Source organism: Telmatherina bonti, assembly GCF_933228915.1.
Source record: "Telmatherina bonti genome assembly, chromosome: 15".
NCBI classification, from domain to species: domain Eukaryota; kingdom Metazoa; phylum Chordata; class Actinopteri; order Atheriniformes; family Telmatherinidae; genus Telmatherina; species Telmatherina bonti.
Window position 1 is genome coordinate 28,953,706 of NC_136613.1, and position 14,403 is coordinate 28,968,108.

The 14,403-nt window shown below is 38.1% G+C and overlaps 1 protein-coding gene across 2 annotated transcripts in view; it reads right to left on the reverse strand.

The window, feature by feature from the left end:
- Positions 1 to 274: 274 nt before the first annotated feature.
- Positions 275 to 14,403, reverse strand: part of ube2f (ubiquitin-conjugating enzyme E2F (putative)) — a 68,547-nt gene continuing 54,418 nt past the window's right edge. For both annotated transcript variants that reach the window (XM_079254824.1, XM_079254823.1), the window contains one exon: positions 275 to 1,075. In XM_079254824.1, coding sequence (XP_079110950.1) covers positions 1,025 to 1,075 — 51 coding nt within the window. In that variant the 3' untranslated portion in view covers positions 275 to 1,024. The remainder of the gene's footprint in view (positions 1,076 to 14,403) is intronic.

Sequence of the window (14,403 nt, forward strand, 5' to 3'; positions counted from 1 at the left end):
TGCTTATACGTCCTGGATACGAAATGAAACCTTTATCAGTTGAACCTCGTTGCATCTCATTACAGAGCCAACTTACCAGTACGATGAGAGAGCACACTTTGGTTGCACTGCAACATTAAAACTCTTCATCTTAAACATAAAGAAGGTTGAGTGTGTGTTTGTGTGTGGATGGATGAAAACAGAGTAAAGACAAAAAAAAAAAAAAAAAAAAAAAAATCAGACAAGTGGAGGCATGAAGACAAGAGATGAAGCTGAGAAAAGAACTTCTGGCTGTTTTTCATGACATGTCACTAGAGCTGAAAACAAGAGCCTTGGGTGTGTGTTTTTGTGTTTAATGCCAGGAGGAGGAAAAACAAAACAAGGTGATGCGGTCATTCACATGCTGTGTAATGGGGCTGCAGGCTTTTCAAACTTGTGTTTGTGTCAGAAACCAGCACGTACACACGTGCCGTACCTTCTTAACTACAGAATGCAGCGGCGTGCTTTCGAGTGAGGCTAAGTTTACTCCCATGCATTCTCTTCATCGACACGAACGTTGCAGGCACTGGAGCAGAGAACTGATAGTAACAGATATTCTCTTTTGTATGAGCGAATTCTTGTCTTCTCGAAAGAAATATCACATCAGACCGTATCGTTCGTTGCCATGGCTCCTTCCCGACAAGCCAGTAGCTGCCTCAGTGAGGCGATGTTGTTTATTAATCTTGCCACAACGGACAGATACTGCCATATTAAAACTCAGCTGATAAGGAGAATTAAAGCATGTTCTTCTTGTACAAGTCCGTCCTTACACGCATTTTTTTTCCTTTATTACATTTCATTCCTGCAATGTGAAGTTTATTGCAACTCGGTGTACAGGAAAAGGAGGAGGGGGTGTAGGCAAGGCTGGGGGGAGGAGGGTGGGGTGGAAAGAGTCAAAGAGTCTGCTGCTGATTCACACATGTGGAGGAGTGGGCCAGATAAGCAGAGGCAAGGTAGAGCAGTTTGGTTGCTTGGTGCAGGCGGATGTCAACGGCCGCTGCTGCTATCATCTGGCGTAGTGCTTGATGTAATCCTGAACCTTATTCCGGAAGTCCTCCTGGGTGGGAAAGAAGAGCGGCAACGTGTTACAGGAAAAGCCAGAAGTGACAAAACTATTATAAAAACTTGGGGGAAAAAAGGACAGTTAAAAGGTTAATAAAAAAAAATATGCTGCACCTCCATGTTTTCACATGATGATACTTAAGCTGCTGAAAAAGCTAAAAACCAAAGTGAGTGTGGCCGATTGTGCCAGAGTCAGGCTAATCGGAAGTGATGTGACTCATATTGAGGTCACAGACTAATCAAGTGTAAATAGATGCCTCCTCCTCACTGCCAACACAATGAAAAGAACGACATTTTCCTTGTAAATCTGATCTTTTTCTGGCCAGAAATCAACTTCACACACATACATAGAAAACAGGTTTTAACAGTGGGAGACGTACCTCCCCGGGGGGAGCTCCAACAACTTTCAAGTGAAGCTTGTGAATAAATACATTAATCATTGAATTTGTGATAAAAAGCACATTAAAAAAGAATGCAGAGGATGTGGTTGGAATAACAATCTGCGTTGGTTTCAATGCAATATTCCTGGTTTTCCCAACAGTTCCACAACAAGAAATGAATAAATGCCTGGTTTAGACTCTTTTTGATGTCACATATGACATATTTGGGCATTTTGGCTGAATTAGTGAGCTTCTTTGGGATCAAACAACACACTCATGATCCCACTGGCATGCAGGGATTGAGAAAAACTAAGCAAGTAATCCCCAAGAGGGAGTGAGGGGGCAGTCTGTTTCCCAGCTCTCTCTGAAGGTAGACCCAGTTTCAGACATTCAAAAGCCCTGAAATGAACTGTGTCGTGTCACAAACCAACACTGGTTGGACAACTTGAACATTATATGAAAGCTAAAACTGGAGACAAACCTGACTTGCATGTTTGACAATAAAGCATTTTGTTCTTTATATCTGATGCAGACATAATAACAGAGCTGACATTATGTTTCCAGTCAGAAGGTTGGGCAGCTTCATGTCTCCTTGACATGACTTTATTTTGTTACATCACTTTAAGTTGTGTGTACCATCTTCTCCTTTTAGCTTATTTTTCTTTCAACTTGATCATAGCCCTCCTGGATACACTGGGCATCTCTCTGTCTGCCCACCATCCATCTATTCTGTCAGCCCCCCTCTGCAGCTCTCTTGACCCATACCTCCTGGTGACATCTTCCCAAATGAGCTGTGTTTGTTGTGAATGTTCATCTCTGTCCTGTTCTAACATGCCTCCGCTATGCCTGCTTTTCCAATCATCTCATCTCTCCCTCCTGAAGAGCTACGGTCTGTTTTGGGGGATATTGTATTGGTTTGACTTGCTTGTATGTCAAGCATCATGGACACCATCGTAGACTTACATCAAAGGCTGTGTGTTGTTAATTTGAGCTAGAACTGATTTCTTGTTAAAGACCTTTCTTAGTCCAGTCTTTACTAAAACAGGTTCAAGCAAAACAATGCTGGGAGCAAAACACTTTGTAAATCACACAAACTGCTGTAACTGGACCTGCAGGTCAAACAGCACAGCACAGACATTTTTTTACTAGATTTAATGAGCACAGACACGGTGGATACAGTTTCAGAAACAGCAAGGCACCTATAGTGATGTTCAAAACTGTCTGAACCATTACTGTGGCCAGTTCACGTGAGGTGAGGTTTGACCATAATAACCCAACACTGAAACACTCCTGGGGCTTTTTACGAGGAGTTCCGACTCTTTCAACTCTGGATCTCATCAGTTTCTGCTGATGTCCGCACTACAGGCTAGGCAAATTAAGTCTGTTGGCGTGTGGAAAACATCTCTTTTTACAGGTGTAAGCTGTAGAGGAGCTTTACCAAGACGATAGCTGAGATAGAAAAGTGGGAAAAAAAATGGTGAAAATGTTGAAACAATCAGAAATGTTTAGCTCGTCATGAACTATTTAATTATAGCTTTGATATTCCTGCAGTGATACGATTCCTTGTTGAAACAAGCGATGACCATCTTGTGATTTTTCAGCCAAATAATAATTTTGCTTGTATTGGTGGAACTACACAACATGACTGACTGGTTTTCAGCCACTGTTGTGCTTGTAAGTTAACCGAGCTGCCAATATATATATATATATATATATATATATATATATATATATATATATATATATATATATATATATATGTATATGTATGTATGTATATATATATATATATATATATATATATATATATATATGTATATGTATGTATGTATATATATATATATATATATATATATATATATATATATATATATATGTATATGTATGTATGTATATATATATATATATATATATATATATATATATATATATATATATATATATATATATATATATATATATATATATATATATATATATATACATATGTATATATATATATATATATATATATATATGTATATAAGGACAGATGCTAGAGCACCGTTTGGGATAACGCCCGTTTATGCTCAACACAGAAGAGGGATGTACAGTTCCGTTCGTCTCCTGCATGTAATTAGTTCTTTTTCAAAGGGGTTAGCTAGCTGTCACTTGATGCAGGAAACTAAGCAATACTACCAGAAATTGCGGGTGCAGTGTTGATCTGTAAGTGGACACGCAACCCGCAAAAGGAAAAAACAGAGAAGAAAAAGGAACAGGACGATGATGACGCAGAAACTAGTCAATAAAAAGCACCCAAAGAAGACGAATGAGATTCAAAATGAAACTTTTGTGGTTTTATTGTTCCTCTAGTGTGTTTTGATGGTTGTAAACAACTTTATAACGATGTATTACCACCAACCGGTGTCAAAACAGGGAAGTGAACGATGAACTCTGCACTGCCCACTATCTAAAAACTGAATTAACAACTATGGCAATGTAAAAGATGAATGGAAGTATGATGGCAGCAATATATGACAGTGTTAGAAACAGATGCCCCCGTTAACATACCTAAGGAGGAATAAATGGGCTTTTAAAAGCACATAGAAAAAACAGGACACTTGTACACACTGCTGAAGCGACGTAGTGCAGTAGTTGCTGCACAGGACACGAGACTCACTTACAAACGAAACTTTTTTCAGTCTGGAAGAACTCTGGCCACTGACAGCCACCATCCATTCACAACTGCGCTTGGCATTTACGGGAACTGTTATGTTCATCTTTACCACGAGGTATCAGTAGTCCCTACAATGCTGTACTTGACAGTACATGAACAGATATTTTCACAATACTCAATCAAAAAAAAGATAAAATAAAAAAAAAGAAAAAACAAAACAGAAAAGATATTGTCAACATTTGCAGATTATTTTACTGACTTAACCTTTTTTTTTTTTTTTTTTTTTAACTTGATGCAACATCCGATAACTACGATGGAAAAAGTTAATGAAAATATTCTTACAAAGTGGAAAAAATTCCACAACTCCTGGAGTTAAACGGTATCTTTAGCGTCTGGGTACGAAGTAGAAGATTTCCAGTGGCTTTACAGTTTCAGCTCATTTTGTGTTTTCAGATTTCTATTATACCGATAGAGGATGCAAGGTTCTCACTTTTCATCTGTGGAAATAACAGATTCTGGATGAACCGTACCTCCAGAGGGTCCTAGCCCCTGACCTAAATCCCAGGGACCAACAGTGTACCAAAGAGACATTTTACCGAGTAAAAATACACCAGTAAAGTGGTGGTTCTTTCTGACAGACGGCGTCCGCAGTACCAAATATTTATGAAACATCTATTCTTGATTTCTGTTCGCAATTTTTTTCCCATTACCTCAGTCAAATGCGGTTATTTAAGGGGATATTTCTAAATGTTTTATTAAAACCTTTACACTCTGCCTTTAATGTTTGGTTCAAGCTACATTGGCAAGAAAGATCTCTGAACTGGCAGCTGTAGCTGAATAAACAGAGTCGATAAAGAGCGCTTCAATAACAATACCAAAGCCGCGCTTTAGGGAAATGGTATATTATTTTGTTTGTTTCCCAACATTTGCATTTTTTAACCCAAAAAAACCCCCTCACACCTCAGCAGTGGTTTCCTCATACATTGCTTAGAGGAAACCACTTGACCTGAACTTGTGTCGATGTAGCTGAAACACACTTCCTAAGTCCCACTGTGGCTTCGCTGTGGCACCATCTGTTGTTAAGATCTGCTCTTCAGACACACCTACATCTCTGACACAGAAAAGCTTTGGACACGCAGGACTTTAGAGATGAAGCCAACCACAGTTAGTCTGCACTTCAGAACAAGAGATGTGGATTACTTCTGGTCTAGCTAAAGATCAAGTCAACACATAGGACGCACTTCACCCATTAACTTCATCTGTTTAATTACTACCTAGGTCAAAACTGGATAGTTTATATTGAACTGTTTGTCAAGGATAAAGGCATCTTTATTATTCCTGAGGGGCAAAGTGGTTTGGAACCAGCAGTGAAGAAGCAGATATTATAAAACCAATACTATAATAAAAACTATGATACAATAACAACATATAACACACTCAGAAACATATTATCCCAAAGTAGTCATTTACAAAATAACAGCAGAGAAACTGCCCCAAAATTGTTTATTTATTATGGTGTTTTTATTCAACACTGGTTCCTACAATATTTTTCTACATATTGATTTAAGGGGGGTTCTGACCCGCAACATGCTTTTTGTTGCTTGGTGGCTTTACAACATAAAAACGGCATTCCTCTAAAAATGGTCAGGTACAAGGGTTAGACTTAAGATGAGTGAATAAGCAGCCAATGTCTAAAGAAAAACTTTGAAGTTAAGTCCAAAGAAATATTAAGACTGCACGACAACAAACAATTTCTGCCTCTGAAAAAGAAAAAGATGACAAAATGGGAGGAGGTTAAAAGGCGATGTTACTGTGCTGCACTGACATCAATACACTGACTTATGCAGCAGTTTTGCTGGCCAGTTAGTCACACACACATTGCTAAGACTTCTGTATGGTCACTGGGGTACGAGTGAGAAATAGATAACGTGAGAAAATACACGGGGTAGGACAAGAAAATAAATACATCAGCAGTGGGAAAAAAAGGAATGGTATGTGTATGTGTGGAAACAAGGGGAGAAGCTGTAAATGTTCGCAAACTTAATGGTGACAAAAACTCCAGCTGTGATGACAATGGTTTGAGTGGCTGTCCACTGAGGAATGGGGGAGTTCGCCGTTATGCTGCTAAGGGATTCATCCCCTTTAGGAGCTATTCTAATATTGAAAAAGTAGCGCAAAGCGCGACCGGATGGGGAGTTGTTGCTCACTGAGTGTGCCTCTAAGTGAATCTGCTATTTTGGTTTAACACTGCGTGAGACAGTATGTAAAATGGTGCTGTGAAATATATATCAGAGGGTGAGATAATGAACCATTACCGACTCAGACAGTCACTCTGCATGTCACGTACACCGGACTAACAAAGACACAGAGTGAAGAGACAACTACTTCAGAAAGTAACACTGTAACTCCATATAAGAGCAATATTTTACCTCTGGGAGCTCATAGATTAGATCATCTTGTGTAGGTTTTTCATTATATTTTCTGAACACATTATTCTTGATATTCCTTATCAAAGTAATACAAGATGATCAGTGTTATAGTAAAGGGGGTCATGATGAGCAGCATAGCTCACAATAAACCAGTGAAAGCAGCATAGAAGAAGTCACAATGTATTTGTGGCCCTGCGATGGACTGGCAAACTGTCCAGGGTGTACCCTGCCTTCGCCCATAGACAGTTGGGATAGGCTCCAGCTTCCCCGCAACCCTGAATGGATTAAGCGGTTTAGAAAATGAATGAATGAATGAACAATGTATTTAACACCTGATGGAACACAGAGGACTTGTATGTTTTTTATGTCTCTGTCTCAGAATGAGTAATATCACAACCTCTGCCTCTGTCCCGATGTTTGCTACAGTTTGTTGTTATTGAAACAGATGCTGGAAATCACAGTTTGCACACCTCATAAGGAAAACAATGGCAAACAAATAAGACCTCATGGAAAAACAACTCATGGACATATGGACATCAGAGCATAAACCCCTTTGTGAAGTCTTTTGTTAGAGATTCAGATTCAGCGTGAACTAACATGTTCACATGCATTTTAAAAGCCTGGTTTCTGGTCTCAGTGGAATTGCTTATGTCATTTTTATATGTAGGAAATTTGGCTATTAACTCCCGTAAACGTTTTCCCGTAAATGCTCTCACAAACATTTGTAAAAGAAACCGGAATAAAAAAAAAATAAAAAAAAACTTAACACACAGTAGAAGGAGACTTATAGACCTTTTCTTCACTTAAAAATCAGAGAAAAGAAGATTTATAGGGTAAAGATCACGACTTAGGTATGGATGATTGGTGCAGCTGGCAGGACCACACATATGTGATACAGTCAACCCTTTTACTGTCATCCACATGCACTCTACACTCACTTTACTTTGTTGCTATTTTCTCCTTTGCAACAGAAATCTGGCTGAGACTGCAAATTATTTTGACATTCATTGGACTGAATACTCCAAGTAAATTAAGGAATTGATTAAAAACTTTGTAAGGTCATAGCTTTCTCTTTTTGGCACCATTTCATGAATAGTAAGCAACAAAAGCGCCTCTCCTCCAGTGATCTGTATGGGTATGAAAACAGCCACTGCCAACACTGAGGATGATATGCAAATGAAAGCTTGTGAATGCACATAATTGATTTTAGACTATGTGAAACAGAAGCTACAATGAAAAGCCACAGGATTTTTCTGGTTAACACAATATTTGGGAAAAACTGATGGGGTTAGAAGAGATGTGAAAAGAAAAGATAAAGTAGTAGATTGAAAGAGAGTTGGTAAAGGAAAAAGGACTTTGTCTAAGCCAGTTTTATTTACATTTAGAAAGTTTCACTTTGAAAATGTTTTAAGTTTAGTAAAAATGCAACATCATGGCCAGGTGAAGCTCTACCCCCAAATTCAGGCTGTAACTACAATCAATTAAAAAATATCACAAAAGAACAAAGAACAGACTGAATGTTGAAAGAATCAGTTTTACTATTTCATGAACTGTGTAAGATCATGGTAATAATCTTATAGTTAGAGTGCTTTTCAGCACTGTAACCAGACTGACTAAGAGCCATAGTGCTGTTGAGCCATCTATTCCTTTCAACCTCAGCTGTGATGACTTTATGAGTTTCTTTGTAAACAAACTAGTTTCCATCAGGAAAGAAATCAGTAATAACCTTAACACTACTAATGCTATTTCATCTGCAGCAGCCTTAGAAACGTCTTTAGAAGCTGACTGTCATTTGGACCATTTCTTGCCTGTACAGTTCTCCGAGTTAACCAACATAATAGCTTCATCTAAACCTTTAACCTGTGTTTTAGACCCCATCCAAACCAGATTATTCAAGGAAATATGTTTCTTAATCAATAAATCTGTATTGGACCTGATCAATTCATCTCTATTAATAGGATATGTACCTCAATATTTTAAAACAGCTGTAATTAAACCGTTGCTTAAAAAAGTCAACTCTGGATCCAGGAGTTTTAGCTAATTATAGACCAATATCTAATCTCCCATTCTAAAATTCTTGAGAAAATCCAACTATGCGCCTATCTGAGCAGAAACAATCTGTTTGAAGAGTTTCAGTCAGGATTTAGAGCTCATCATAGTACAGAGACAGCGCTGGTTAAAGTCAGTAATGATCTTCTCATGGCCTCAGATAAGGGACTTCTGTCGGTACTCATTCTTTTAGATCTCAGTGCTGCATTCGACACTATTGATCACAATATTCTGCTACAGAGGCTGGAACATGTTATTGGGATTAAAGGGACGGCATTAGACTGGTTCCAGTCATATTTATCTGGTAGATTTCAGTTTGTACATGTAAATGATGAGTCTTCCTCACACACCAGGGTAAGTCATGGTGTTCCTCAGGGTTCTGTACTTGGACCAATACTTTTCAAATTATACATGCTTCCCTTAGGAAATATCATCAGGCAGCATGGTTTAAATTTTCATTGCTATGCGGATGACACACAGAACTACCTTTCCATGAAGCCAGATGAAATCAGTTTCTTAGATTACAAAGATGTCTTACAGACATAAAGACCTGGATGACTCTGAATTTTCTCATTTTAAACTCAGACAAGACAGAGGTTGTTATCTTCGGGACTGAAAAACTTAGAACAAAATTATCCAGTTATGTAATTAATCTGGATGGCCTCCAGTACCACTGTGAGAAATCTCGGAGTCATTATTGACCAGGACTTGTCCTTTAGCTCACATTTAAAACAGGTTTCTCGAACCGCCTTCTTCCACCTGCATAATATTGCAAAAATTAGGGGCATCTTGTCTCAGAAAGATGCAGAAAAATTAGTCCATGCCTTTATTACTTCCAGGCTGGATTACTGCAATTTCTTATTCATGGGTTGTCCCAAATATGCCCTGAAAAGTCTCCAGCTGATCCAAACTGCTGTGGAGAGGGTTCTGATGAGGACTAGCAGGAGAGATCATATTTCACCAGTTTTAGCTTCTCTGCACTGACTCCCTGTTAAATCCAGGATAAAGTTTAAAATTTTTCTCCTCACATATAAAGCTCTCCATGACCAAGCTCCATTGTACATAAAAGATCTTATAGTTCCATATATTCCAAATAGAGCACTGCACTCTCAGACTCCAGGTTTGCTGGTGGTTCCTAGAGTCTCAAAGAGTACTATGGAAGGAAGGGCCTTTAGCTATCAGGCTCTTCTCTTATGGAACCAGCTCCCACAGTGGGTTTGGGAGGCAGACTCCCTCCAGACCTTTAAGATCGAGCTGAAAGCCGTCCTTTTTCATGATTCTTACAGTTAGGATATGAGCATCTCCTGAGTTGGAGTCTGCATGTACAGGACCCAACTATCCAGGTTATGCCCATTGCTCTTAGAGTTATGGGTGGTCTAGTCAACCATTACTTATGTAGCAATGGGGATGTTACCTGATGCACTGAGAAGTACCTTGCTCTATTACTGTAATATATTAATGTATAAATGTATGCCAATATTGCCGTCTCTAACTTATTTCTCCTTTTTTCCGCAGCTCTTCCTGATTAAGTGCAGTTGTACATGTAGATCTGTCTTTCCTGTCGTCTCCACCCCAACCAGTGGAGGCAGATGGCTGCCCTCCCTAAGCCGGGTTCTGCCGGAGGTTTTCTTCTTGTTAAAGGGGAGTTTTTTCCTTCCCACTGTCGCCGCATGCATGCTCAGGATGGGGGACTGGATCGAAGTCATGACTCGATGCAATCAGTTGGTTTCTATTATAAGAGATTTATGAATTGGCTCGAAATGATGTGTATGTTGATTCGTGTATGTAAAGTGCCCTGTGACAACATTGTTGTGAAGTGGCGCTATACAAATGAAGTTGAATTGAATTGAATAACATGTTAGAAAAAGTTAGACAGGGAACAAGGAAAGTAAGACAGGAAAGTTGAAATAAAAAAAAAGGATAGATGACATGAATTAGGCTAACATATGATGATTTATGGATAGCTCACTCGCACATGCTCAAAACTACACTAAAAAGTCGGAAAGCTGGGATGTCTATTGATTTGGCCAAAGGGAGATGCCTTTACCAGGAAAATTTCCTATGCCAGAAAGTTATTCCATGTTTTCCTGTTTGAGTCCAAGAAGAGAGTAGTCATGTACACAGGAATAAGTATTCATTGGTTTCTCGTGAAGAATCACCAGCAAGCGGGCTGGATTCTTGTGGTTGGCCGTGCAAACTGGAAGCAATACCTTGATACTGGTTTTACCGTTGACTGACAGTGGCACAAGTCGGCTGCAGCTCGTCTATTGCTGGGAAATAGTCAAGGTGAGCAGTCAACGTGAAAATACAATGCAAACAAACTCTTATGGCTGCCTTCGGTAGATACGAGCATGTACGAGTGATGTACGCATAAATTACGAAAAGGGTCTGTTAGCAACAGGTCAGTAACATGACTGGGAATGAAAAGAACACAGAAAGGCAGCGCCTCTCAGAGGTTAAAATGGGCAATCTGTAAAGAAAATGTGTATAAAATAGAAAGATTTTCCATCATCTAATATAAAAAAAAAAAAAGTGAAAACTCTGAGGGCGTCTTGGTCAGCAAAGGAAATGGCTGAAAATCAGATACCTGTGATCTTCAAGCCCTTTAATGTCACTTCATTGTGAACAAGAAATCATTCCCAACCACAAATGTAGGATAAAGTTGGACCATAAAAAGAACCAAGACCATCTTCTGGACCAATGCAAACTCAAAATGAACTAAAAGTATAAATCTGCTTTGTGGTCAAACAAATAAAACCTGAAGTTGTTTTGGGAAATCCTGTTTCTGCGTTCTCTGGATGAAAAGAAAAGAGACGTAATCCAATTTGCTCAGTGCAAAAGCCTGCATCTCTCATGGTATGAGGTTGCTTTAGTGTTTAATGAAAACTGGCAACTTGCACATCTAGAAAGGCGCCATCACTGCTGAAAAATATCTTCTGTATTCTGTAGTTTATTCTAGCAACTTTAAAACTAATATGAAAGAAAATGTAAATGAATGGTGAGTTTACCATACATTTTAACTGATAACTCATAGCTGATCACATTTCTGCTTTCATTATTTAAGCAGGGCTGTTGTTTTTATTTACAATCTACACCGCTATTGCATTTTCAATCACTGACTGCCTGATAATTCATCAACATCTTATGTGAAGCACAACTTTTCCTGCCATTTAGTTGCATCGTTTTGCCAATTTGGTATTATTTTTCTTCTAATAACTCCTTTGTTGTTTGTTGTGGGAAAACTCAGACTGACTTTGATTTGATATTTTTTGATAAGGGAATTTATACATCAGCCAAGATAATGATAGAAGAATCAAAGACCAGCTTGAAAACGACTGATGCTCTGCCAAAATCTGCATTTAAACTAAGTTTGAACAGTTTAATCAACTATCTGCATTTTTTCTGATCCAAACTGTTATTAAATTGGCAACAAAAAAAAATCCTTGCTGTTTGACCTCTGCTCAGCATATCTGTGTTCATCTTAATCTCCAGAGAATCGGCTCAAGTTGTTTTTCACCACAGAATGGTTAAATCATAGAATTTTTAGACAAATTTAAAGTCTAGACCTGGACATAATCCAACTTTGATTATTGCTATGCACTTTTAGGACTTCCTACACATGGACCATCAGATTAGGATCGTGGGAGTTCAGAGGGTCATGTTCCATAAACCATACGTGGACTGAAAACTAATCAATTCATTGTCTTTCTAGAAAAATATCTCAACAATACACACATAGTCTCATCTGTATCAAGCCCGGCTTTAGGAAAGTCTAGCTTTTTGTTGCCAGTTTGCAGGTAATGTCTGCCAGTGTGCTGAAGAGGAGATGGTATGCATTAAGTGTGAGCAGTGCAGATGCGACAACCCTTAAAAAGTGCATCTCTGAAGTGATGAGCAGTCTCACGTCTCATTGTTTCTTTAGAAAATAACTTTGGCTATCTTCTGATTCAGCATACTTCTGATCAGGTGAGTTACAATCTAATGACTATATCTTTAAACGACCTGAAGGCCTTTAGATACTGGGGCCGATGCGAATAAACGACACAAAATTGCGAATAATTCGGAGGTGAATTATCAACGTTTTTGTCTATGCGTGTGATATGAAATTGCAAATGAAATTTTGAAATCCTAAAACTTGCAAAGATAATTTCACATCAAGCTACATCAACCGTATGCTGCAAAGGAAAAGACAAAAACGGGAATGGGTACATTCTATATTAGAAAAGAGGAGAAGGGAGTTTCTATTAAGGGTGGGAAAATCCAATCAAAAAATCGAAAATTTGGATTTTTTGCCTTCAAAATTTTAAAATAAATTCTTTTAATAAAAAAAATGATTTTTTCCCAAATAAATAAAAATAATCTATTATAAACTTTTTGCAATTTTTTATTGTTTTATTGATCTTTTTACCTGTCTTCTTGGGCATCGTAGCAGCAGAATGATGGTCTGGCTACTGTGTTGTTTTTGCCTAAGTTAAATCAAGAAAAATAAGGAGCAAAAAAAAGTTGTATACATTCTTTTGTGAATTGTGAGAATTGCAATTTAAATTGAATCGGCTGCCAAAAAAATCGGAATCGGGACAAAAGCATATTGTCAGAGCCCTGGTTTCTATGTTTTTTAAAGTAGCTGAAGCTGGACCCCGGCCGCTTCAGGACAGACTTTAGGACATTATTGGGACAGTTTGAGGATCTACTTTAGCAGCTAGCTGCTTGCTTTAAGAAGCAGAGAGGAAATAAAAACATTGGGTCATGGTGATACAAAGTTAGAATGAAATAACAGCAGTACTGCACGCAACTAGTGATCTCAGTCAATATATCTTATATAACTGTTCGATGTGAATATTTTAAAAAAAACAAAAAAAACAAAAAAACAAGACCTTAGTAAAATAAAAAAAAAAAAAGTCAATAAATAAAACTTGCAAAATCACTGGATGTAATTTTGTTACTGATGTGAACGTTGCCATCGACTTTACACCGATCCGATAAACAAAACACTGCCGTGTGAACTATTTGGACAAAATATTCGCAGTATACGTTTAAACGCCTTTACTGTGCTAAACTGAACTTGACACTTTTTAAATTTAAACTTGTTTCTTATTTGAGTTTTCAAACACAATTTTATTCTCAAATTTCTTTTAGGAAACGTTCCGATTTATTTCCATTTTTTTATTAGATATTGTTGAGTATTATTTCGTGACGCGGTGTGTAATAATTGTTACTGGGGAAAAAATTGTTTTACTTTACACAGGTGATAGAAAATCAGTTTAAAAATTAAAATCTTGATATAATTCACTCCCCGGTATAAAAAAAGCAACTGTATGCTTTGGTTTAGCCATTTCTACTTTATTAAACCAACATCACACAGAAAACGCATCAGAGGCCAGGTCTGTCACGCTGCCGGATGCTACTCGCTGCCCTCGCCGTCACTGCTAGCAGCTCAGTATAACATAAAATAGAGAACTGAGTGATGAGTCATTTGTCATTCCTTTGTTTCCTGTTGTGACAGTGGTACCAGTAGATCCAGTTTGCAACAAATCCTTCAAATTTAGCTTCACTCATGTTTTAATTTGCTTCTTTTCAGAAATATTTTGTTTGTGTTGCAGGCATCTGCTATGATTACTGAAGGAGACAATAAAAAATCACTCATTGATGATAGAGCTAAGTGCAAGCTTTGGAAAAAGTGCAGCAGAGCTTCAGACTATCTGTCCATGTGTTTTCAGCCAGCCAGAGATGATGGCTCGAATGTCACTTCAAGAAAAACCAAAAAGCCAAGAAAGGGAAGGAAAGACAGCCAGGCTAAGAATGAAATGTT